Genomic DNA, 26,561 nt, shown 5'->3' with positions numbered 1-26,561 from the left:
CTCCCAAGTCCCAGGCGATGGGACAAGAGGAAACGGCCTCAAGTTGCGCCAGGGGAGGTTCAGATTGGAGATTAGGAAAAATGTTGACACGGGAAGGGTTCTTAAACCTTGGAATGGGCTGCCCAGGGAAGGGGTTGAGGCCCCATCCCTGGAGGGATTGAAAAGCCGGGTTGACATAGTGCTTAGAGACATGGTTTAGTGATGGTTTTTATCAAAGTTAGGTTGATGGTTGGACTAGATGATCTTAAAGGTCCCTTCCAACCTAGACAATTCTATCATTCTATGGTTCTAACCAGGGTGCCCTCGCATCCCTCTGCTCCTCCTGGCTAAAACGCACAGGTGTTGTCTCTTACAACAAGTGCCGCTGTCTTGGCTCTACTTCTCCCATGCTTGGAGAAGAGGAAATGCTAAAGGGAAGGGAGCATTTTTCCCAGCTTGCTGTACGTGTACTTTTCCACAAGGCAGGATGAACTACGCAGCTGTCTTGGGTCCCGCTGCTGCCACCCTGCTGGGGCTTCTCCCCCGCGTTATGTGCTACGTGGTGCTGGATTAAAAAAGTAGGAAGGGAGGGGGGGGAACACAAAAAAAAAGCAGGACTGGGGAGTGAAATGAAGAGGCTTTCCTTAGTGTGCTTCCATCCCGAGGGAAAGGTGAATAACGCTTGTGCATGTGTCCAGAAGGTGGCACCGGCAGCCCGAGATGGTGCTTTATCTTCTCCATTTTGGGGGAATCTCTGTGGCTGTGAGAGGTAGACCTGGAGCAGGGTTTTGGCACTGTAATCCGAGGCTTTCATCCAAAGTGTGGGGTGAGGAGACACCTTGGTGCTGGAGAGCCCTCCGCTCGGCACCCCTGGGCAGTGAAACCGTTTCGTGGCAAAGGAGAGTGGATAAAATTTTCAATCAGGCTTGAGGAGCCAGACGAGTCGGGCTTTTCTGCAAGAGTGAATCTGGCTTTTATGTTTCTTTTCTTGAGATGGAAGATAGCTTTCTTAATTTAGGCAATGGTTTTCCAACCTCAGAAACCACAGGGATCCATGCTGGGTTTTGTGGATATCCTGCTCTCCGTGCTGGCCAGTCTATCCCCATTTTCCCTTACTAGCATTATTGCTCTTGTTTACCCAAAAAAAAAAAAAAAAAAAAAAAAAAATTAAAAAATAAATCCTTTTTCCCTCTTTTCTTCACCCCATCTCACCTCAGCGGGAGCCAGAAGCAGGCTCCTGTGCTTGCCACGCGGAGCCAGCTGCTCCGGTGGGAAGGAGAAGGCAGGCACCAGGCCAGCTGCGGCATCGCTGCCAGTCCTCATCCTCCGGCCACTGCTCTCTGCTCCCTCCGTGGCAGCCCTTCAGGCTCAGTGGTGGACATCAGCAGGCAGGACAAGCTGCTTGGGGGAAAGCGGCAGGCTGGCTGTTGATCGCTTCTGCAAAAGACCCCTACAAAACGGAATCCAAAATAACCCCCAGACTCCCAAAGCCTCTCTTCCGTGCCGGTTCTTAGGCACTATTAGTTTGCGTCTAGTGGCGTGAAATTGCAAAGCAGGCTGGAACAAGCTCCTGATATCTGGGCACAGTCTCTTTACTGTGTGCCTTTAGTTTAACAGTGTCCTGAAAGGACCCTTGCTCTTTATAGCTATCCGACGACCGGCCAAAATTAACTAGTTTAAAATACAGATAATTAAGTCCATTTAAGTTTTGCCACTAAGGAGGGAACTTGTAGGTTGAAAATAAGGAGTAGAGGAGAAATTTTTCCGAGCTGTGCAGTTGACTTTGTGCTGGAACAGCCTCCTTTTTCCCCGGTGCTTGTCTGCTGTTGATGACTCTTGGCCTTATGCATATGCAGGAAGGCAGAACATGCAGCTGGACAAGAGGGCTGCATATGGAGAGAAGATTTTTGACCTTGCAGCAACTTCAGATGTTGGTGTTCCTTCTTATTTCTGCCCATGTCCTTTGTTTCTTATATAGTCTCTTTGCTAGGCAACGTTAGGAGATGGGCCCCTCATTTTTTAGAATTTTTTAAAAATTTTTTTATCTTATTGGTTTACACCACTTCTGATAGAATCTTTATCAACTGCTCCCTACAAGCCAAACTGCAGGGCTGCTGCTTCCCTTCTGTAGCAGCTGTGCAGGAGAACTGCTGATGAGGAACAAACTGGGAGCTACTGAGCAATCATTTGGAGACTGGCTATTAGGGAAAAAAAAAAAAAAATCCGGCTAATTAGAGCTTAGAGGAAGAAGCAACACTTTGTGCAAAAACACCAGAAGGTAGGCCCTTCAAATCCCATACACTCCCTGTAAATAGCTATAATTAACCCCACAGTATTCAATTTATTAATTAAAATTTAATTAATATTTGCCGTCCTTGACAATCATCTTAGAGGCGGGCAGGAAAACCTAGTGGCAGCTGGGTTTCCGTAGAGCAGCAGTGACATTCAAGAGGGCAGAGGCACAGGAGACCCTCTCCATCTCCCGGTCGTACCTGCGGTCAAACAGAACTCAAACTGGTCACTGGATCACTGGCAAAGGAGGGGAGGATGGGAGACACTGCAAGCCCCAGTCTTCTCCTCCACGTATCCAGGCACCAGCCGACAGATGCAGCACCCACCTGGGTGATTTGAAAGCGTGAGAGGGAGGAACAGTGAGAAAAATTGGCATCGTCATTACTGATTTGACCCCACCAACTGAGGGCTGCTGCACAGCACGGTGTTTTACTTGGTTGTGACGTTCTGCTTGCTGCGTTGTCCGAGTAGGGTGAGTTCAGCAGAGATACCTCTCCCAAGCTTCACGGGCCCCATCCAAGTAGAACAGCTATTGCTTAAACATGCTGTGTGCTAGTGCACCACTAGCTTGGTGCACTCCTCTGTTGCTCCAGGGGTGGCTTTCTTGGTCATTCATACTACCCATGGTCAGTGTGTCAGGCACCCGTCAGCGTCCGAGCTCTCTTCTGGAACAAATCCATTGGTATCCCCAAGGAGAAAAGCATCGTCAACCATGTAGTTCACTTTAAGGTTTGTTCCAGACAGGCAGGATAGATGTGGAAGACGCCAAATGCATTTCCTTCAACAAGGACAGTGCTTCAGCTTTCTTCCAGGTTAGGCAATAGCGCAATTCGTGCCCTCACCCATCCTTTTCCTAGAGCATGCAACAGGCTTTTTTTCTTGCGTTGTAATGTTTTTGACGCGGCACTGCTCTGCTGGCCTGCAGCGTACACCTGGTGGTACTCTCCATACTTTAAACTGAAAAAAAACCCAACCAACCACCAAGCTCACGCGCAGAAAATAACAGCTTGGAGCATGTTGAAACCACATCTCCCAGGTCATGGGGAAAAAGCTTTCAGTGGAGAACTGTTGGATACAAGCAAGTGGGGAAAGGAGATGGGACACGAGCACTATCATTACCACCATCTTCTTGTCTTGTCTCCGCTCCTCTGGATGAAACATGATGGGTTAGGCAGGGTTTGGGTACACCTAGTGGATCAGGCCCTTCTGGTAGTGAAGTGGCATGCCATTTCTCAATCCTAGGGAGGCAGGCACCAAGCTGTTGGGTGCTATGAGGTCAGAAGTGCTTCTGAGCACACCCAGAAGCAGAACTGGAGGTTCCTGGTGGCAGCATTAGAAAAGATGAGTGTCTTGACGTGGAGTCTCTTTGGCCTCCGGGCTTTGGTGCGTAACTGCAACTTCAGGACCATCACAGACCCTGTCCTTATAGTCTTTCCTTTGGTCAGACAAGAAACCAGCCTCAGGCCCACCACACCGTGAGTTGCACCTCCCGTTAGTTGTGTGCTCCCAGGCATGGCCAACTCTGGGGGGCAATGAGGGGCTAGAATGAGCAAGTTCTCTACCCTTGTGGGAAAGTAAGTGCCTCTGATGCCCTGCAGAGGAGCTCACGCAGAGGTGTCCCCAGTCTGCCAGCAGCAAGGCCAGCAGGGTGGAGATGAAGATGCCGTTTGCTATTGCGATTGGTTCTGTTGGCTTCAGGCTGGGACACCTGATACGGCAACGTTGAGTCACAGCGGCATTTAATCTTGTGTTGCTACACGTGATGAAACAGGTCTGATCTGTAGTTATGCTGTTGGTAATTCCAGGTAGATTTCAGTAGAAATGAGGGAGATGGAGGCAGATGCTGAGAATCACGGCAGCCTTTGTCCTGAAATGAAGCTCCAAGTGACCAGAGTAACTGTCCACAACCAGTGCAACTATTGCCTGATTTTGTGTACATCATTTAGCCTTTTCTTACTTTCTTTCATCTAGGAAATGATTTTAACTGAATTTTTAGAAATGTAATTCCTCTCCAGAATTCACCAACTTCTCTGACTTTTACAAAAAGAAGAGCGGGGCAAAAAAAACAAACCCCTGGCAACTCCCTGCTAAGTTTTGAATTCAACATTCAGAACAACAAATACATCCAAACGATTTTTGCTTTACTGCTAGTCATTGGTACTAACCTGCAATTAAAAAGCTCAGCATTTGTTCTCATCTCTTTCTGAAATTACATTTTCCACTTCCTAGGCCCTGGCCTCAGGCGGTGGATTTTTGAAGCAATCATGCCTTGATAATTAATGTTTAAAGATGAATGTTGCAACTTTTAACACAGTATGTCACTGAGTAAACATCCAGCAATGCCTGGTACCAAAAAAGAACTCAAAAAACTACAAGGCTTTTACTGGAAGCTGCAGGTTTTGTGGACGTTATCCTTGAAGTATGTTTGATTATGGATGGGGGAGACTGCCATGCTTAAAAAAAAAAAAAAAAAAAAAGCAGAAGAAAATAAATACCACATCTAATCTGTCAGTTCTTTGTGCCACTGACTCATCACCCCAGAAAGCTTGCTGGGGAGCATTAGCTCATACAGAGAGGGAGGAGACAAATCTTTGACAAACGATCTGTAGTTGTAACAAGACCAGTGCCATTTTGGGTTCTTGCAAGAGGACGGGAGGACAAGAGATGGGACAGGAGGAGATGAAGGGGTAAAAATGGGAGACTGGGGGGGGGGGGGGGGGGGGAGTTTTGGTCAGGATTTCCCTTTCTGTTTCATTTCCCTTTGTTTGTCCTGAGCCTGCCTTCTCTCTGTAGAAGCCACACTTCCAGCCTATTACTAACTCGAGTTGGTTTTACCTGTGATAGCAGCCCATCCTACCCAGGTGCTCCTCAGTAGCATTATCTGAATCTCTCACGGAATCAGGGAACTGTCAGAGTTGGAAGGCACCTCTAGAGATCATCTAGTCCAACTCCCTGCTAAAGCAGGGTTGCCCAGAGCACATCACTCAGGACTGCATCCAGGTAGGTCTTGAAGATCTCCAGAGAAGGGGACTCCACACCCTCCCTGGGCAGCCTCTTCCAGGGCTCTGGCACCCTCACCAGAAAGAGGTTCTTCCTCATATTTGAATGGAACTTCCCATGTTCCAGCTTGTGCTCGTTACCCCTCATCCTATCACTGGCAACCACTGAAAAGAGTCCGGCTCCATCCTCCTTCAACCCACCCTTTAGGTACTTGTAAACATAGATAAGGTCTCCCCTCAGCCTTCTCTTCTCCAGGCTAATGAGCCCCAGCTCTCTCAGCCTTTCCTCATCAGGGAGATGCTCCAATCCCTCCATCATCTGTGTTGCCCTACACTGGACTCTCTCCAGTAGTTCCCTGTCTCTCTTGAACTGGGGAGCCCAGAACTGGACACAGTATTCCAGTTGTGGCCTCACCAGTGCAGAGTAGAGGGGGAGAATGACCTCCCTCGACATATTGGCCACATCTTCCCTATGCAGCCCAGGATCCCATTGGCCCTCTTGGCAACAAGGGCACATCGGTGGCTCATGGAAAGTTTGCTGTCCACCAGGTCTCCCAGATCCTTCTCCTCAGTAGTGCTTTCCAGAAGATCCATCCCTAACCTGTATTGGTGCCTGGGGTTCTTCCTTCCCAGGTGCAGGACCCTACATTTGCCCTTGTTTTTGCCCTCTCATTGCAGCATTTTTCTTGCGCTTTAGAAATTAAGTTACTGTATCATCCCTTTCTAACAGAAATCTGTAGCAACTGAAAAGGCAGGTGGGAAAATCAGCATCTTCGGCCTGTCAGGAAGGGGAAAGGGTCATCTAGATTGAGACCGCCTCCTTAATTTAGGCGTCTGACTTGAGCTCTGCAGTCCTGATTCAGACCTTTTGGAAGACACACCTCATGCCTAACATTTCCCAATCAGCTGGCACGGGGCAGCTGCCTCTTCACCTGAGACTCCTGAGACAGGAGAAGTGGGGAAGAACTCACGTGGGCTTGTGAGTGGTTTCTGTCAGAAGGGGCAGGGGAGTCACACTGGAGCGTGGGAGGGGTCTGGCCATGCCAGGGACCCCATCCTGCATCCACTAGTTTGGTATTTCCCCTTCTGATCTGATCTCTTAGTGCTGTCTCTCATACTCTGAAGCCTTTCCTGGTCTGGCAGAGGCCAGTGAAAAAAATCCTAAACAGATCAGGATACTACTCTGCGCTAGTTTTCTTTTTTTTTTTTTTTTCCCTTTTCTTTTCTACCTTCCAGAAAAGAGAAGGAAATTCCCAGTCCAACACACAACTGGCAGGTCGGCAAACCAAGTTGGGAGCAGGTGCTTTGGGCTTTATTACTCTTTGATGTTCTTTCTGCACAAAAGAAACCCAAACCCAAAGAGCTCCTGGCAAAGCTCCATGTGTCTGATTCTGCAATTAAGTGTGAAAACGGAACCTCCCAAATAATCTTGTCTTTCTGGAAGTGAAGTTCAGGCTCTAAAAAAGATTAGTAAGAGAAACATTCAGCGCTAGTCATCCTCATTTGGGTTACAGGCAAGTTTCTGCCTGTGCTCACTTCTAGTATTCATTATGAGTGTGCATTAGTGACTTCCTAAGCAGCAATCCCAGCTGAATAGTAAATGAAGTATTGCCTTCTGCTTTAATAATTTCCTGTTCTTTTAGCATTGTTTATATGCCATCAATAGCATATACCATCAACAGCGTGCTGATACATTAACTGGATCTATTTTATTGCTTGGCTATTTTATTATCCATCGCTTTAGTTATCTGCCCAGGTTGCTGATCCTAAAAGCTAATTTTTTAGATTATTTTGCTGTTGAAGCACAGTAGGTTTGAATTCTTTTTTTGTTTGGGTTTTTTTTTTTTTGGCTCCTTTAAAAGTTTTCCAGTAAAGATGAGGAGCTATTTGTACTGAATTTAAGCCTGCTCAAAATAGCTTGCTTATTTTTTCTGTTGATTTTTCACAGATCCCTTAAAAAACAGAGGTCCAGAGAGCAGTAGTGCAGGGTACAGGGTGCTTCGGTTACACTTCATGTTAAACATGACAAAGATCATTCAGCATTTTGCTAAACTGAAGCCTTGCCAAGTCCCATGGAATGGAAAATGCTTCGGGAGTAAAAGCAATGTGTTTTTCAAGAAACACTTAATCCTAAACAGATCATTCAAATGAAGTATAAAAAAAAAGACTGTACTACAGCTAATGAAAAGATTTTGTTCGACATCAGTGAGCTCTCAAACAGGCCGAGATAATATACTTGTCCTTGCTAACAGCGTTCATTTAGCTGTGTTGCCTTTCCTAGACTGGGAATTAGATTTCCTTCTCCATTGTTTGTACAGAAAGACTCAAACTGCTCAAGAAGATCATGTGGGAGCCACTGTGTTTAGAAGAAGGAGCTGCGTTGGAATAGAAAATACCTCCCAACTTCATGTTCAGCCGTTTAGCTCTAGTCAAAATAAGCATCCTTACCATGCTTTTGAGCTGATGCCTTCCGATGGACTGTACCACTCAGCCGCACACGCTGCCTTGCTGCAATGAGGGACTGTAAAAGAGCTCACATAAACAAACAGCAAGCAGCTCTCTCGCGTGCCAGCTCACACACGTGTGTACACGTCTTCACACTGGTGAGCATCTATATTAAGCCATCCAAGTTTATATACCTAAGGTTGGAAATATTTACCTTTTTTTCCCCGAGGCTCCATTCCCAGCTTATTCCAAGTCCTGTCCCCAGACTTAACACACCTTATAAAGGAGACTCTTCCAGTACCTGAAGGGGCTACAGGAGAGATGGGGAGGGACTCTTGATCAGGGAGTGGAGCGATAGGACGAGGGGTAATGGTTTTAAATTGAAAGAGGGGAGATTTAAATTAGATATCAGGAAGAAATTCTTTCCTGTGAGGGTGGTGAGACACTGGCACAGGTTGCCCAGAGAAGCTGTGGATGCCCCATCCCTGGAAGTGTTCAAGGCCAGGCTGGATGGGTCTTTGAGCAACCTGGTCTGGTGGGAGGTGTCCCTGCCCATGGCAGGGGGTTGGAACTCGGTGATCTTTAAGGTCCCTTGCAACTCTAACCATTCTATGGTTCTGTGATTCAATACTTCATTCTTCCATTGCCTGCTTTGAAGTCTATGGACCTGAACTGGGCAGGCTCCCAGCACCTTCAGTTGTCTCTGGGCCAGACTTCAATTGGTACATTTTATCTAGAGGACATTTTGAAAGACATATGACTGTTGACTTCCAAGGCCATTTCATAAGGACCAGGACTCATAAAGAAGCAAGCAGAGACACAGAGCAATATGATCAGGGGCAGAGTCACCAAAGTATCAAGGATGAGGTTAAAATTTAGGGATCTGGCTTTCTTCCTGCACCAGAGCATAATTTGCTGTCTTTGTTTTGTTTTGTCTTTGTCTCCTCCTTAGTTCTTCACTGTTGGAATTAAAATAGTCAAGGAAATTTATGCTCCAAATGCCTTTTCTTGTTTTGAAACCAGCAATGAATGCTGCAGGTTTTTTTTCTGAAGGAAAACCTTTCTCTAAAGGTGCCACGCTCTCCAGTTTTCTCTCTCAGGGCATGGGACAAGGAGAAGAAAGCTCCATTAATAAGCCTTTCGCTATGTAACCTTTCCTTAAAATGCCAGCAACTGAGCTTCCACAGAGAGAACAACAAATATTGAAAGAGGAATGTGAAGGGCATTATGAAAGAAGAAAGCAAGAAAAGGGATCTGCTCAGACAAGTTTCTCGGGAAAGGTGACGTAATATGTACTGTAGAAAATCTTAGCGGTTGACATAACTTACTCTCTTTCTAAGTAGCTATGCCTGCCAGCAGGCTGGGAGAAAACAAAACACACAGCTGGGAACACAGCTGAGCAGATTGTTTTGTCCAAAAGAAATATAGTAGGTGTAAAACTCGTTTTCCAAAGATGTCGTTGAAGTTTAATTGAAAAGTGTCCTATTAATTAAGGCTGAGTGACCAACGGATGAAAGTCTCCTTTCTGTTGGGGCTGTTCAGGCTCACACTGTACCATTAACTCCTGCACGCTGGGAGTACTCAAGAGGCTGCTGTTGGGATGCAGTGGTATGTCACAAGCACGCAGTCCCGTTCCTAGAGCTTAGAAAATGTTTAACAAGCTTTTTAGCAGCTGTCTTGAAGATTGCCTGGCTTTGCATTGACTGACTTGCACATATTTCAGCCTGGTTTCCTACGGAAATGACTGTGCTCGGCATGTGTGTTGTGCATGTCTCCGCATCTGGGTATATACAGTTTGGAAACCTCCCTCCCTGTTGTAACAGACCTGACAGAGAGGCACAGGGTCTTTGAGATACTGAAGATACCCGAATTTTGTGGAAGCAGGTGGCTGGGTACTGAAGAGGGTCTGGATCTTCTCTGCAGGGGAGAGGCTGCGGGGAACTGTGCTCTCAGCCTTGGAGACTCCAAGAGGCACAAATCCTCACAGAGCTTACTGGTTTAAAGGTCTTGGCTGCAGCCTGAAATGTTTCATCTTCAAAAACACTAGCACTTTGTTCCTCCTGGTGCACGTACGGAGCAAAATGCTGCTCATGCAGAGACTGGTAAACACAAAATGCCGTTAGAAGAATGAATGCATCCTTTTCAGGTGGGCTAGTTCATAAAAACTGGATAAAGTGGTAAGCAAAAAGTCCCAGCACGTGGACTGTTGTGGATTTATTCATTATTAAGAATAGAGTAAGAGCTGTACAGGAGGAATGTCTATTATGAAAATTATATTTAGTTGTAGGACTGAAATACGTGGTCTGTTACCTCCTTTTTATAAATACTGCTAGCACTGTTCAGACAAGCAGTAGGCATGGCCTCATGCAGAAGAATGTGTGGCTATTTTCGTAAAGTTTTTGTGAATTTAGACTGGACAAAGCTGCAGGAGATCCCAAATGGCTTTAATGGGACTACTCTCATGTCAAAATGTCACGTGCTAACTTCTGGCTTTACTGTAAGTGAGCTACAAGGAAAACGCAAGCAGTAGGACTGACAGTACTAGATGTTGTCTTGGCGTGGGAGGTCCAGGGACCTGTGGAATCCTTAGGAATGTCTGAATACTCTTCCTCTGCCTCTGCTACATACCCACTCCTTTGCATTTTCTCTTTTGTTCTAGGTGGAGTCTGGATAAGAGCTGTCAGGAGAGGTTTTTAGCTGGATTGAGGCTACCAAGTGATAGCGATCTTCAACCACCGTTTTGAGAGGAGTGGCACCAAAAAGCCTGTTGTTATGCCAGAGTGCTTTACAGGACAGATAGCACTCCCTCCCTCCTCAGCTGCCTAGAAATCAAGCCATCGATATTGAGCTTCAATCCGAATAGGGTAAGTCAGGCCTCGGAAGCCTGCATCCGTCGCATGATTGAGTTTAAAATAATTAGAGTTATCAACCTATCATACAACTGTTTTAAACCAAGCCAGGGGAAAAATCACTAGAGCACAATGCTGTGTAGCTGACACTCATATTGCCGGATCTCTCCCAGTTGTATCAAAACTGCAGTAAATGAGGTCTTTTCAGTACAGCCGAACTGTGTTGCTGTTGGGTTCCATCTCAAGAACCCCCTCAGTTACAGCAACGCTGAGCCTGGAAAACTGCCGTGGATCACTGGAAAAGCCCTGCCCGCTGCCAAAAACAGTCTTGCTTCCCAGCCATGACAAAAGCTCAAGGTTTCTTTGTGCAACTTCTGTTTCCTCCCTAAACTGGAAAGTGCAAAATACATCTTCTAAGCTGGGCGGTTACTTAAGCGAATAAAGTTGCAGTTTACTTTTTTTTACTAGGGTAGATCAACAAGGATCAGAAAGCCGTGTTACCCGTCAAAGTGACAACTCTCCATCCCTAAAGATACACTATCCCTCAAGGTTTCTGTATCCCTAAGGAGACAGTAACCTTTCAAAAACCTGATCTTGGGTTTTCCTTGAAATTTTCTGGGCTCTGTTTAAGAGAAGGTTTTCCCCAGCTAAAACCCTGGTGGCTTGAGAGATGGGAGAGGAAGGGCAGCGTAACTGGCTGCTCTCCTTTTGCACAGAGATGAAAACCAGCTGGTCGGTCCAGTTGGCCTTTAGGTCAGCATTTGATAAAACTTTATTCCTTAGCTGTTCCCACTAAATCCTTTCTGGTGTCACACTCGCATACGCAGCCCTTTCCCATTCCCGCATAACCCTCTTGCTTCTTTATGAAACTCATTCTGTGGCTCAAAAAGCTCCGATCAGAAACAAAGCTATTTAAATGTCTTGTGATTTCTTAGGTTTATTGTTTTGGTGTCTGAGCACAGTTGCTAAAAGTCTGAGAATGGTTGCTGTTTGAATTTCTTCCCCTCCCTGCCCCTAAACCAGGTGACGTTTTTAGCTTCAAATTGTATAGCAGTTAAACATCGGGTCTGAGAGAAATGGGAAACAACATGATGGGGCTGCAGCTTTAGGTGCTGCAAACAGCCCAACTCTCCCTATTAAAAAGCAACCATTTTTTTGGTTTAAGGTGTGAACAGTCCATCAAAAAGCTACATGAAATCCATCTTCTGGGTGATGGAATGTACGCCTGCCTAGTTTGCTTCCTATTAGCTTATTAACACTTACTGCATCTGTAACTGCTGAGTATTGAAGGAAGGACTTAACTTTCTACCAGAACCCCAGGACTAATTAAAACATCGCCATTAAGGTTTAATGAGAAAGTTGTTACTTTCACCAGTAAACTGGCTTAGACTCGTAGTCCCATAAAGCACAAATAGCACATACTGAATCATAGTTAACAAGCAGATTTGGGGAAAAAACACAGTCAGAAGGGTGAGCTTGTTGCGTAAGTTAAAAATGAATTGCTTTCTTCTTACTTTTCCCATCAGTACTGGATATTATATATGCTAACTAATATTCATCTCTCAGCAAGGCATCCAGACCTTGTAGGGCCAGTTCTTTCTTCCAGTAAGACCTTTGCATCATAAAATGGCCCAGACAAAATATCCCCAGGGGAAAATCCCATGCTTATAGGAACTGCTAGGGTAGGGTATAGCACCATTTGCCTGCCTAGCTGCTTGTCTTGGGTGGGGGAGGACGGCCTGTTACAAAAGGAATGGCCAACACAAATGGAGAAGAACAAATTAAGACACATGAGGATGTGTATAATGGAACCGAATATCGAGGGCAGGAAGGGAGGAAGTTTTGCTTCTCTTCTGTGCCAGCCTTGGGCAGGGGAGCAGATCTGGTACATTTTAGGTCTGTATATCTATTAGTCAATTTTGCTACCATATCGTTTGTACCTACACACAGTGAACTAGCCAATTCTGTCTTCTCTGGTACCAAGTTATACCTCATTGAAAGTGATTGGATTTACACTGAAGAAGTATCACATGAGGAGAGTAACGTTTGGATACTATGGGTGCTCATTACTAACGTATACAGATTATAAAAAAAACCCACCACAAGCCATTTAACAATGCATTTACAGAGAGAATGGCAAGAGCAGTGAATAGTGCATTTTAATCCAAATGTTTCATTTAACGAAGATTAAATATATATCTGAACTCTGTCACTTTGAGGTACATTCCTAATCTGGCTTTGCTCTTGCTTATAGTGGTATAAATCAAGAGTTACTCTACTGAAGTCAAAGTCACTATCCTATATTAAACTCAAAAGAGAGTGAGTCTTGCTTTTTACCTCCACAGCAAATCCCATTCAGTTCAGTACAAATACAGCAATACGTTTAAGGGCAATGCAAGAACAGAGCCAACTGGTAAATCTGTGCCCTAACTTCAGTACAGAGTTCGTGAGCTGAATTTCTGTCTGAGTACTCTTGAACACTACAGCACTAAATCTTCTTTTCCTGCAGTGTAATCTAGTTTCTTTTCCCCAGAAATAATTATATTTTCCTTTTTGTAAACAGAGGCCACATGAAACAAATGGTTGTCTTCTGACCAAAACCCTCAAAGACCATAGCTTATATATATTAAAAAAACCAACAACCCACAAACTTCTGTTTTGAAGCTAAATGCAGTTTTTGAGTCTATCAGCTTTTTTTTTATTCCATACCAGTTTTCTGCATAGTGGAAAATATGAACCCTTAGGAGGGTAACAACTATCATAAGTTGTTGAAAAACAAATTATCTAGGAAAGTAATTTTTTCCATTATGAAAGTGGCTTGTCGTATATTAGTGAAATGAATTAGTCACATAGCACAGCTTTCACAACCTCAGAAGAATGAGATTATGGCCCATACGTTCCCATGTGTAACAGGAGCAGCTCTCCTCTTTGTACATACACCACTATCACTCCACAGTTTCTGATTATGTTTTTTTCCTATGTAATCATAAATCACTCACAAATCAGTCCAAAGCCTAAAACTAACCAAACAAGTTCATATTTATGGCACGAGCTGTTCTATTTGCACTTCTTTGCAGAGTAAAACATTTCTTGTTGTGACACGGGAAGATTCCAGGTACGTGGTGTTCAATGGGAAGAGGTGACAGCATGACATTTAGGAGGTGTGTGCGTGGGGAAGGGAGGAAAAGCAACAGGGAAAGGCATTTTTGCTTTTGACCCGCTCAGCAGAATAAAGTCAACTGAGCAATAGCTACCCAATTCGTCCTTCAATTTACCACTCTGCTTTCTGGGACTGTTCAGAGAAGAGGAGGCTTCAGAAAGATCTCACCAATGTATGTAAATACCTGAAGGGAGAATGTGAAAAAGGAGCCAGGCTCTTTCCAGTGGTGCCCAGTGATGGGACCAGAGGCAATGGGCACAAACCAAAACACAGGACGTTCCCTCCGAACACCAGGAAACACTTTTTCACTGTGAGGGTGACTAAGTGCTGGCACAGGTTGCCCAGGGAGGTTTTGGAGTCTCCGTCCTTGGAGATACTCAGAAGTCATCTGGACATTGCCTTGGGCACCTGGCTGTAGGCAACCCCTTTGAGCAGGGGGATTGGACAAAATGACGTCCAAAAGGTCCCTTTTGACCTCAACCCTTCTGCGATACTGTGATGTTGGTTTGGTCTCTTGTCAATGAGAAAGTGAGGCACTTCATTTTCTTGGTGGCTCCCTCCAATTAGGAACAGCAGATTTTAGAAATACCAAGGGTGGTCCATCAGTCAGGAGCTCTGGAAGGGACCCCAACAAGCATGTGGAGTTTGCAGTGGGAAGGAATTAAACGCTTGTAGGGTTAGGATGGGCAACCTTACATCTGGCAAATTAACAGAAACAAAGCAGGAGTGCAAGAATGACATATTACTTCCACTTCAGTCACTCTGAGTAACATTCCTATCCTTTTTGTGTCACAGAGGGAGAGCTGTGACATAACTAATAAATATACTTCAAGTATCGCCTGATGCCTACAGCTTTGTGCCAGTGGCATTGGGAGCACAGGGAAGGATGCAGAGAACTACTGTGAAAGGACTTGTCATGTGCAAAAGCAAAGCAGAGAAATCTGGGTGCCTGAATTTTATGTCATTTAATTTCAGTGCAGACTACTGAAGCCTTGGTGGTTTCTGGGGTTATAATCATGTTTTTCAGACTGATTTACTATGTCATTACTCCTGCACAGGATGAAGCACATCAGGGGGTGCTTAGGTCCAGGAGCTTTGCAGTGCCAGTTGCACACTTACCATAGAATCATAGAATGGTTAGAGTTGGAAGGGACCTTAAAGATCATCGAGTTCCAACCCCCCTGCCATGGGCAGGGACACCTCCCACCAGAGCAGGTTGCTCAAAGCCCCATCCAGCCTGGCCTTAAACACTTGCAGGGATGGGGCATCCACAGCTTCTCTGGGCAACCTGTTCCAGTGTCTCACCACCCTCACAGCAAAGAATTTCTTTCTAGTATCTCATCTAAATCTCCCCTCTTCCAATTTAAAACCGTTACTCCTCATCCTATCGCTCCACTCCCTGACAAAGAGTCCCTCCCCATCTCTCCTGTAGCCCCCTCCAGGTACTGGAAGGCTGTTGTAAGGTCTCCCCGGAGCCTTCTCCAGGCTGAACAACCCCAGCTCTTTCTCAGCCTGTCTTCATAGGAGAGGTGCTCCAGACCTCTGATCATTTTCCTGGCCTCCTCTGGACCCGTTCCAACAGGTCCATGTCCTTCCTGTGTTGAGGACTCCAGAGCTGGACACAGTTTCCAGGTGGGGTCTCACCAGAGCAGAGTAGAGGGGCAGAATCACCTCCCTCGCTCTGCTGGCCACGCTTCTTTTGATGCAGCCCAGGATGCGGGTGGCTTTCTGGGCTGCCAGTGCACACTGCCGGCTCATGTTGAGCTTCTCATCCACGAGCACTCCCAAGTCCTTCTCCTCAGGGCTGCTCTCCAGCCATTCTCCGCCCAACCTGTATTTGTGCCTGGAATTGCCATGTCCCAGGTGCAGGACCCTGCACTTGGCCTGGTTGAACTTCATGAGGTTTGCACAAGCTCACCTCTCGAGCCTGTCCAGGTCCCTCTGGATGGCACTGTGTTTACGCTGGAGGAAACATAGGGAAAAGGGACACGCACCTGCTCCATCTCCTGTGATTAGCTTTTCTTCCTGAATGCCAGCTCTCTTACATGCTAAGAAGTAACTGAGCTGGACTTAATGCAGTGGTGGGCAGTAGAAAAAGACAGAAGGCAAGTTCAGTGCCAGGTTCAACCCTGCCTTTTCTCAGCACATCACCTTCCTGGAATGGCTTCCCATCAGCATGGCAAGACAAGGTGGCAATTTGTTTTTCTTCCTTAAGTGCATTGAGCAAAAGGGCAGGATAGAGGAGGCTGAGACTTCCACAGACATGAACTCCGTTAATGCTGAGTTCAAGCAAAGACGCAGCAATTTCAAACCGTACCTGGCACATCAGGGCAACCCCGACACGCGAGATACCAAAGTGCAATTGCAGCTTTCATGTAGAAGTAGCAAGTTTCTGTCTGTTGTACCGAAAATACAACACCTTGCCGAGTCACAAAGGCGCATTTTTTCATACTCTGCAGTAGACAACCGTGTTATCCAATAATAACGCCTTCATCTTTTGATGGTGCTGTTGGAAGTGGAAAAGGAGCTCTTTTCACAACTTGCTCTGTTCTGCCTCTGCTTCCAATAAATACAAGTGCCTGCAGCTGGAAAACTCTATGCTGAAGTGCCTGGGTTTCTCTAAGGGAGACCTCAGAGAAGCACTGCTAGGGTTAACATCTTGTTTTGCCCAGGCACATACAAGTGTATTGCAGAAGGCACTATGCAAATAGTGTTCACAGAGTTTATAATTTCCTGTTGGAACAGCAAAGAAAAGAAGGTCATTGATTTAAACCAGAGAATACAAATGATTTCCTGCCCACAAAGCTGCCAAATGCTTGGAGTTATTGATTTTTTTTTTTTTTTTTTTTTTTTTCCCCTCCCTGCTGCTAACCAAACACTTCTAGTCCTGTCATGGGCATCATCAGCTTATTGACTAAGTAAACATAACCCATTCAGCTGAACATTTTAAAAATAATAGAAAATTACAGTGGCTAGAGTTAAAAAAAAAAAAAAACCTCAATCTGCATTAAAAAAAAAAAAATAAATAAAGAGGAGAGGAAAAACAGTTCCTGAAGTTAATTAACTTTTATGTAGATTGAAGTTTCTGGAATTTAGGTTTGTATCCAGAAGAGAGAGAAAGGAATTAATTGAAAGAAGACTGGGGGGAGGGGAAGGAGGAAGCCCTTTCCTAAAGAAGCCAAAAAGGGGAGGATGCAGGGTAGTGGGTACTTCAAATTTTAAGACCACCAGGAAAAGAAAACAAATTATTGCAAAATTTAGATTGAAAGGGTAAAAAAAGGTGTGGCAGCAGCATGGTAAAGGCATGGGGTTTTATTTATTTATTTACTCTTTAGCAGCAGGAGGTCTGTGCTGTTGTCTGAATTTTATTTTTTTTTTTTTTTTTTTTTTTTTGAATCCAGAGCTGAACACAGCTGATGCCTGGCCTTGGAGCATGTCAGTCTGAAGATAGCGCGTACGGTATTAATAAATGTAGAACAATACTTGCTGCCAAGTCGGTTACAAGGCAGTAGTTCACTGAAGGGGGCCTGACAATGTCAAAAAGCATTAGACCAGAGCCAGCAAATGCTTTATACGCTACAGCTGAACCCAAAAGATGAATTGATGCCCTGGATCTGACTTTAAGGCATCTGTCTGCTCTGGAGAGCGTGTGTTTGTCTGAAGGAGCAGGGAAACAAGTTGCTTTTCTCTTCTCCTCCTCCAACCATCTGCCTACACGGGGAAGGCAAGGAGCGAGACGCGAGAGAACAAATCGTAAACAGACAGGGATGTCTTGCAAACAAAATAACCTCAAAAAGCAGGAGGACAGGCTCAGGAGAGGTGTCTCCGAACAGCGGGGAGACAGCTCTCGGGCTGGGCCACCGCAGAGAAGGCTGGCTGTCCCCTGGGACCGGCTGTTGCAGGTGCGGCTGCTGCCTTCCCTGGGCCAAGAGCCTGGCGGTCCTTTGGTGTGAGAGCGGAGCCGGTCGGAAGAGACGCCGGGAGGGAAGTAAACAAGCAGATTGCAAAGTGATGAAAAATAAGGGTATCAGCCTTCTACGGTGACTTGGAAGAAGGTGTGACCGTTTCCTCCACCCCCTCACCCTCATGCCTGTCGACTGAAGAATACTATTAAGGCAGGTAGTCACAGATTATTAATGACCTGTTAACAGCTGCTTTAATTTTCTAATAAGTGCCAACTGCGGCTGCTGTAATTATTCTGCTGGTCCTACAACACGCCCTGTGCCAAGCTTTTTTTTTTTTTTTTTTTTTTTTACTGGAACGCAGCGTTGTGCCTCTTGACACGCGTGTGTACCGCACACGGGCAATTCCGTACCTAAGTAAAATTACATCTTAGGCTGTCGGAGCATTTTGCAGCCGTGAAATGTCGCTACCTTTCAGGCAGGTAGGAACCGGGAAGCGTTTAGTCACTTGTTTTCACACGTGTGAATGGAGACACCCAAAGTTTATGGTTGTAGCCACAGCGATACAGTGAGTCAGTCCCTGAGCTCCTTGTGAAACCTGGGAGCACCGTCTTCTGCGTTGCCTGGGCTGGTGTTGGACGAACTGCAAAAGCCACAGATAAATTGGAAGTAACACCAAATAGAGGCTTTTTCTGTCTAAGCCGAGGTCCCCGGGAGTAACGCTGTATAAAAGCGGTGGTCTCTCTTTATCACTCTTCCTGGCTCCCACAAAGAGAGGGCCAAAGTAGCGTGGGATGAGAAAAGAAAACAAAATCAAACGGAAAAATGTGTGCGTTGCGGTCGAAGGCAAAGTCTTTCCTCTGCAGCCTTCAATTTGAGAAGTCTGTGGGCATGGCTCCCTGCCAGCATCATTAGCAGCAGTGATTCCCCGCTAACTGGTCCTGTTCCATTTTCTAATGGATCGCAGCACACTTAATGCGTCTCATGTATCCCACGTTTGTCAAATTTCATTGTATTTAGGGCCTGGTAACCTTAGCGTTTAATCAGCAAACCCCACAAACATGTATTTGGAGGTTACGGTAGCAGTAAGTTTATGAGGCAATAGTGGATGTTGTTAGCAGCCCTGTTTGAAAGATACTAGCGAGGGTGTGTCTTGAAAAAATACCATAAAGCAGCCTAATTTTTAAAGATCCCAGCACTCTTAGGAAACAATGACCCTGTAAAAGTATCGCCTGATGAGCACCAAACGTAAAGCACCAAACGTTTGGAAAAATCTCACCCATCAACACTGCATAAAAGCGTAGCTTGTGCTTTTGTCCAGCTCTTGGACTGTCACACCTCCCTGTGCTGTAGCTCCATAGGAAAAGCTTGTCCCCATATCCCTAACTGTAGGTTTCTTGTATAAAACAGCCCTGGGGTTGTTCTGAACCTGTATAGGCCGGTATGTTTTAGCCTAAGAGAGCAGACGGTCCATGCCCAGGTCTCTGGAGACCAAGTACCTGACCTGGCACAGGCTTCCTGTGAAGTTATTCTGTGTTTTTCTGCCACAGCCCTGCAAAATGGAAAAAAAAAAAAAATCCCTGCCTATAGAGCTATAGAACAACCTAAGATTTAGGTAATAAAATAGAGGCATCGTTTAAAGCACTATACAGAGAGATATTTTTTTTCCCACAGATGTTCAGAGGAGGAAAATATGGATTGCAGTCAGCTGTTCTCTGAAATTCCTCTTGCCCTGACTCATTTATTGGAAGAGCAGCTGATTCACGTCCAACTGTCTTGTGAGCATCCAGCATATCTTTTCCTTTTTCCGAGGGTGGATGGATAAATCGGTAGCTACTCCTCAGATCAAGTTAAAGGTCTGACTCCAGATGCTGCATGTGCAAATGGCGTGGCGGGTTCCACCACTTCCTTTGCCCTTTTGCTCTCTCCATCTCCATCTCGCACAGCTCTGTGCCCAAATTAACAAGCTGGATCTGTCTGAACAGAAACCTTCAAGTTTTACGGGAGCTTCTTTTCTTTCTTAAATGGTTCCCATCATAACTTCCCCACCACCCCCCCTTTTTGTCTTTCTGAGAATAGAATGTTTCTAGGTCAGAATCCCCGTTGGTCTTGTGCTGGTTTTGGTGTTCAATGCTTATTAAAAAGTCACAAGTCTTTGACGTTATTTTTTTCCCCAGATCTTAATTTGCGTTAACAGATTTAGCTGATGCTGAACCAGTTCTGCTCATATGGGCAAGCACCAACTTCTGGAAACGATCCAGGTGTCCAAGATGTTCAAAAGCAATTAGTTTTCCTCAAAGCCTTAGGCTTTAAGTGTTGATCTGCTGTGTTTCAAAGGGACTTGACTTTCAGAAGAAGGGTAGGGTCAGCATTTTCTGAAGGAGGGGCCCTTCTGGGGAGGGTGTAAAGATGGGCGCTTGAAATAAACTTACCACATCTGAGAATCTGGGGGGATTCAGGGTAGCTTTTTATTTATTTCTGGTTTTCAGTAGGACGTATGAATAACAGCAAGGTGTTTGTGAAGTGCCAGAAAGTATGTACTGCTATAATGCTATATAATAAAAGGCATTATATCAGCAAGACGTTTGGCCTTAGGGCTGCAAACCTTCCCCTCTCCGCTGATATTTTTAAAGGCTTTGTAAATCAGGCTCCATGCTGATCACAGCAGAGCAGATCACATCTTTTACCCCCTCATTTCCAGAAGCAGACCCATTACAAGGGAACAAGCATCATATGATTTACACTATGTTCCTGCCTTAAACATTTTTTCCCTGTGACCGCCTCCCCTGGCATTTGGTTCCTTTAGGTCACTGTCTGCTGAGCGCCTATTTAATGCGTGCACGTGGGTCGTATTATTGAAGTTAGTAAGACTACAGACAGGCATAAGCCTTATCAGGATGGGAGTTAGAGACTGTGAACTTCCAGGCAAGTACTACCTTTTAACAGAGCCACATGCAGTCCCTATTCCGGTGACGTCCGCAGTACTCCTGTGAACTTTTGGGACCATTTTCTTTTCTCTTTACAAGGTAAAAACCGTGACCTGTTAGCCAAGAAGGTTATTACAGACTCTGTGTTTCTTGATGTTTCCCCCCCCCCCCAGCATCTCAGGATTTAGTAAGTTGATGTAAAGCTAGATAGGTCGTTGGTTTTGGCTTTGAGAACTTGTCGGTGTCTTCGGCGTAATTAATGTATTGGAGGCAGAGAAATGCCCGCAGACTGGCAAGAGAGCCAAGTAGTTACCACTGCGTAGAAAGCATTGCAAGCTCTTTGATCTTTTCCACGAGAAATGGTTTGGTACTCTTCACCGATCACTTAACCTTGCAAGTTCAGTGAACCCATTCTAGGAAGCTATATACAGTCAGCCTCACCTCTGTGCCTGGGAAGATCATGGAGCAGATCCTTCTGGACGCCATGCTTGGGCACATGGAGGACAGGGGGATGATTCAGGACAGCCAACATGGCTTTACTAGGGGCAAGTCCTGCCTGACTAACCTAGTGGCCTTCTATGATGAAGTGACTAGGTCAGTAGACAAGGGGCGACCTATGGATGTGATCTATCTGGACTTCTGTAAGGCCTTTGACACGGTTCCTCACAACATCCTGCTTGCCAAATTGGAGGGATACGGATTTGATGGGTGGACGGTTCGGTGGATAAGGAATTGGCTGAATGGTCGCACCCAGAGGGTGGTACTCAATGGCTTGAAGTCCAGATGGAGAGCAGTGACAAGTGGTGTCCCTCAAGGGTCCGTGCTGGGACCAGTATTGTGTAACATTTTTATCAAAGACATAGACAGAGGGATTGAGAGCACCATCAGCGAGTTTGCAGATGACTCCAAGCTGTGTGGTGTTGTCGATACACCAGAGGGACGGGATGTCATTCAGAGGGACCTGGACAGGCTGGAGAGGTGGGCCCAGTTGAACCTCACGAGGTTCAACAAAAGCAAGTGCAGGGTTCTGCACCTGGGAAGAAACAATCCTCAGTATAAATACAGCCTGGGGGATGAGGTATTAGAAAGCAGCCCTGAGGAAAGGGACTTGGGGGTGCTGATGGACGAGAAGCTGGACATGAGCAGGCAATGTGCTCTCGCAGCCCAGAAGGCCAATCACGTCCTGGGCTGCATCAAAAGAAGTGTTGCCAGCAGATCCAGAGAGGTGATTCTGCCACTTTACTCTGCTCTGGTGAGACCTCCCCTGGAGCACTGTGTGCAGGTCTGGAGCCCTCAATATAGAAAGGACATGGACCTGATGGAGCGGGTCCAGAGGAGGGCCACCAAAATGATCAGGGGGCTGGAGCACCTCTCCTATGAGGACAGACTGAGGGAGCTGGGGTTGTTCAGCTTGGAGAAAAGGAGGCTCCGGGGAGACCTCATAGCGGCCTTCCAGTACCTGAGGGGGGCTACAGGAAGGCTGGGGAGGGTCTGTTTACAAAGGCCTGCAGGACGAGGGGCAATGGCTTTAAGTTGGAGAAGGGGAGATTTAGATTGGATATTAGGAAAAAGTTCTTTACCATGAGGGTGGTGGAACACTGGAACAGGTTGCCCAGGGAGGTGGTTGAGGCCCCTTCCCTTGAGATATTCAAGGTGAAGCTCGACGAGGCCCTGGGCAACCTGGTCTAGTTGGGGGTGTCCCTGCTGACTGCGGGGAGGTCGGACTAGATGACCTTTGGAGGTCCCTTCCGGCCTGGACCAATCTATGAATCTATGAAAACATAGATATGGCGGCTTGACAGTCCACTTCTGCTAAGCTCCGGCTGAGCGCAGAGCGCTGGTCCCTCTCAACCCGACAGCGGGAGACAGTCAGAGGACTATATTTGCTCTTTCTTTATGGGATTCTTTTGTTTTAACGTGCCCAGGTGGAAGCTGGGCTGCGAGGCGTGCGGTGGAGAAGGCGCATAGAGCAGTTCTTGTGAACCTTGGATCGCAGCGCCCGTGACCTCACTCCCAGCGGCAGGGAAGCCAGGAAGTTGTCCTATGGTTTTTTTCGGGTAAACCACTCGCTGCCGAAAACCATAAACACCGCTGATCTTTTCTTCCTACACCTTGGATGCAGCTTTTTCCGTTTAGCCTACTTAAGAATTCTTACTCTTAAATCCTTTGCAGTTCACCTCTAAAACACAAAAAGGGGAACGTTCGCACCTTCCTCCCCGCTCCGCGGTGTCCAATTACAGAAACATACAATTAGGGATGTTAATGATGGATTATTAGGCACTAACCTGTAACACCGTGCTCCAATAACAGCAGAAATGGGTCACACCGTGGGTGTAATTATCCTGCTTCTCCAATAACACGACCTGGTCGTGCCTCTTTTCTGCGACATCCCTCTTATTTCAGCCCAAAGCGCTGCACAAGTTGCCGGGCAGCTCTGGTTGTCTCGGAGGACGATCTAGAGGGGATGGTTGAACTGGCTGGCACACGAGCCTGGCCTTCAAAAAGACTGAACAAACTGGGTTGTTGTAGCATCTTTGCAACTTGGGAGAAAAGCCAAAAAGGATTTAGGCGCCTGGCTTTGGTTGCCTGCAGTTCGGGAGCCAGGCTCCCTCCATTTGAGAGAGGGATAAACCGAGGGATGGCAGGAGAAGGCTCCTCAGAGAACGGGAAAGGTGTCCTCACCCTTTCTGTCTGCCTGGAACTAGGGTGGTGCAGGGTCTGCAGGGGAAGAGGGCACGTAGAGGGGTGAAGGGGGTAGGGGTGAGCCCACCCGATGAGACTCGGCAGCTACGGAGCAGGTGAGGAAGTAGCCTGTGACCGTGGAGTACAGGAGATGCACGAAGGTATATAAATACATAGAAACACGCAAATGACAGCACCCGAGAGAGGAGAAAAAGGAAATTAAACTAAGATGTCTGTAGGCACCATGTCAGGCTTTGTACTGACTGAGCAAGCCACCTGCGTGTGCCCCAGGAGAGGTGATACAACTACAAGAATGAGGTGGTTGTTTCGCGTCCTTAATCACTCTATTGACTGCTTTCACTTTCCTTGTTAATTAGCTAGCAGCAAAGGCAGAAAATAAACTTCACGCGGTCTCCTGGCTTGTCAGTAAACTTCCCTTATACATAGAGTTGTCCCTTCAAAGCATTTCAGCCAGGGTAAGTTATACATTTATAGGAACCGATCCGCAAGCAGACCCCGGAAGGGACCATTTCAAAGCTGGCTGAAAAGGTGTTTTTTACCTCCCTAAATGCCAAAAGATGCCTCTTTAGTGCATCTGGAGAAGAACCACCGAGGAGAAAAAAAAAAAAGAAAAAAGAAAAAAAAAAAAGCATTACTCCTACTTTTGTGTGTTTTGGTTTGACTGTGAATTAAGCAAACGTCTTTCCTACAAGCTGCTGAGGTTTTGGTGAATGATCATACATGCAAAGTCTCTAGTATTTCTGGACATGCTGGCAGGGGGCAGAGTTTGTTGCTGTTGCTTCTCAGAAATGAGGTAAAGAGTACGTTGAGACTGTTTCCGTGAAAAAGGGAAAAATAATACGCTGAAATGATGATCCTGTTGAAGCACTTCTGCTGTGTTGTCCTCTCTTTGGTGACGGTACCGACGATGGAGGTGTTTTGTAGACAGCGAGTGTCAAGAAGCTGTCTTTGAAATGTTGTCGTGGCTTGTTGTTAGTATAGAAATTGGCTCACACCCAGATGCCTTTATGGATCTTACAAGATCAATGGATGGGTAGGAGACCAAGAATGTGAAATACAAGCGTGTGCTTGTGCTTGCGCGTGGTTTGCCTGACGTTACCTTCATCTCCTTTGCCTTCCATGACTACCTGGGTGATTGCTGAAAAGCTGGACTCGAATCCCACCAGCCCAAGGGAAAGTTTCGCTGCAAAAGGGTTAGGCAACAGTTACAGCCCTGAAGTTAGACACCCAGGTCCGTGTTCAGGCCTATTGATAAGTTTTAATTTAATTGCAGTCTTTTGCCACACATACTTAGTGTGTCCTGCCAACGCCTCAGGACTACAGTGGTTCAAAGTGGTTTAAAGGCCCCCAGCTGCTTGTGTTGGTGGCCTGGCAGTATATTGTCTTGGCCAGGTGGGTAGGCAGTGGCCCAAAATGAGATAGCCAGCAGTGATCACAGGGAGTTTGCATGGATCAAGTTGCTCCTCGCTCATTTTGGAGCAATATTGTTGTTAACTGTTTGGCCTGTGATAGCACCCAGAAGCTGGAGGTGCTGGTGGAACTCAGTAGTGCCAGGAGGAGGAAGAAGAGAAGGAGGAGGAAATGCCTGCCCCAAAGAACCTGCAGCCGCAGCTCTCTCACTTGGGTCTGAGGCAAATAAAATGAATGCTGGTGGCTTGCTGAAGACGCCCTTGGCCTCACCTCTATCTGCCTTTGGTGAAGGTGCCTGAGACCCACCTCTGCCATGCGAATTTCAGAGACCAAACCAGAAGATGCGAATTTGCTGAAAGAAGGGAGAATCTCTTAATCCCAGTTTATTTTTAGAAGATCCTCCGCGGAGAAAACAAAGTCTAATTAAAAACAGACTTTATTGCTGCAGTAATGCACTGTTTCACATGTGACCCTGGGAGTCTTCCACCTCTCTGGGTTCGTTAAATCTTGTTGTTAACCACCCGAGTCCTGCCTAGTTTCAAAGACAAGTTTGAATACCACCTTCCGCCTGGCATCTTACTATTTCCAAGGCACAAAATGAACATCACCCTTATTAGGAAGCTCTGCTCTTTAATATTTATTTTTAGAGAAGGCTACTTGTAATGATTTAATGTCTTTCCTTTTGGTAACTGTAAGCTCGGTCTTTTTGTGTGTGCTAATCTCCACTTAATCTTTCTTACCGCTGCAAATAGTACGGGGGAAAAAGATGTTTTTGAAGAACAGCGTGGCTTGGAAATTGTGCTTTTTTTTTTTTTTTTTTTAAATTACCGGCCGTGAAGAAATCTGTTTTTCCACCAATTGACTTGCATACTTTTTAGTGGTATAACAGGTTCTGAGGGGAGATCTCCACCACAGATAGCAACATGAACTTCCCTACTTAGGAGACAACTGCATGCTGTATCTATAAGATTCTCTTGAACGCGTTGTCTCACAGTTGCTCCCTTCGTGGCGAATGAAGTCGAGGGCGTTTGGTCCTTCCCTTCAATAGCCTCTATGCTTTTCAGAAAGGCTCGGGACAGAAGGCATGCCTCTGGGCATGTCTCTGCTTCCCTTCCCTAGCCAGCCCCCTCCATGGCTCTTCAGCAGAGCAGCAGATGGGAGCAGCAAACACGGTTGGCCAGAGGGCAGAAATCCTAGCCTTGAGTCCTCGTTTTGGTCTTCCACGAACTAACACCATTGGTATCTCCGGTGTCGTCATTCAGAAGTCATCGGCAGCTGCATGCCGAGGGAGGCTCAAGGATTTGGATGCAATATCCAGACATCTGTTCCTCAAGCGACCATGATGGCCGGAAAGGGGAGCAGCAGCCCCCCTGTGAGGGATGCACTGGGCTCCGAGGACACCTCTGTCCTGGCTTTTGGAAGCTAACAGGGAATTGTGGGATCAGAGAGAAGGTTTGCAAGGTTTCGAGAGGCTTGTTAAAACGCCTCTTCCTGCAGTGTGCTGTCATAGGACTGGCTTGGGAAAACGGCTGAGAAACAAGCAGAAGGAGAGAGTCCAGGGCAAGCCTGGGGATGGGGTGGTCCAGCCTGTGGGCTTCCCACTGCGACCGAAAGCAAACCACGGAGGTATAGAATCACAGAATGGTTAGAGTTGGAAGGGACCTTAAAGATCATCGAGTTCCAACCCCCCTGCCATGGGCAGGGACACCTCCCACCAGACCAGGTTGCTCAAAGCCCCATCCAGCCTGGCCTTGAACCCCTCCAGGGATGGGGCATCCACAGCTTCTCTGGGCAACCTGTTCCAGTGTCTCACCACCCTCACGGTAAAGAATTTATTCCTAATATCTAATCTAAATCTCCCCTAAATATCCTTCCTACACCAATGAGGACCTTTG

At 46.3% G+C, this 26,561-nt stretch overlaps 1 protein-coding gene across 5 annotated transcripts in view; it reads left to right on the top strand.

Annotated features, from left to right (window-relative positions):
* The window catches only part of COA1 (cytochrome c oxidase assembly factor 1), a 60,613-nt gene that overhangs the window by 21,571 nt on the left and 12,481 nt on the right, over positions 1-26,561 (top strand). For 2 of the 5 annotated variants that reach the window (XR_012463243.1, XM_074146465.1), the window contains exon 2: positions 10,375-10,579. Coding sequence is in view for 1 of the 5 variants with exons in the window: in XM_074146464.1 (XP_074002565.1) it covers positions 19,444-19,482 (39 nt within the window). In the remaining 4 variants the exon portion in view is untranslated. Of the gene's footprint in view, positions 1-10,374; positions 10,580-17,125; positions 17,179-19,300; positions 19,483-26,561 lie in introns of all 5 variants that reach the window. The other 3 variants (XM_074146468.1, XM_074146467.1, XM_074146464.1) reach the window with 3 other exon arrangements.

Source organism: Numenius arquata, chromosome 4, assembly GCF_964106895.1.
Source record: "Numenius arquata chromosome 4, bNumArq3.hap1.1, whole genome shotgun sequence".
Lineage (NCBI taxonomy): Eukaryota > Metazoa > Chordata > Aves > Charadriiformes > Scolopacidae > Numenius > Numenius arquata.
Note: the sequence above shows the minus strand (reverse complement) of the source record. Positions and strands in the feature narration are given on the sequence as shown.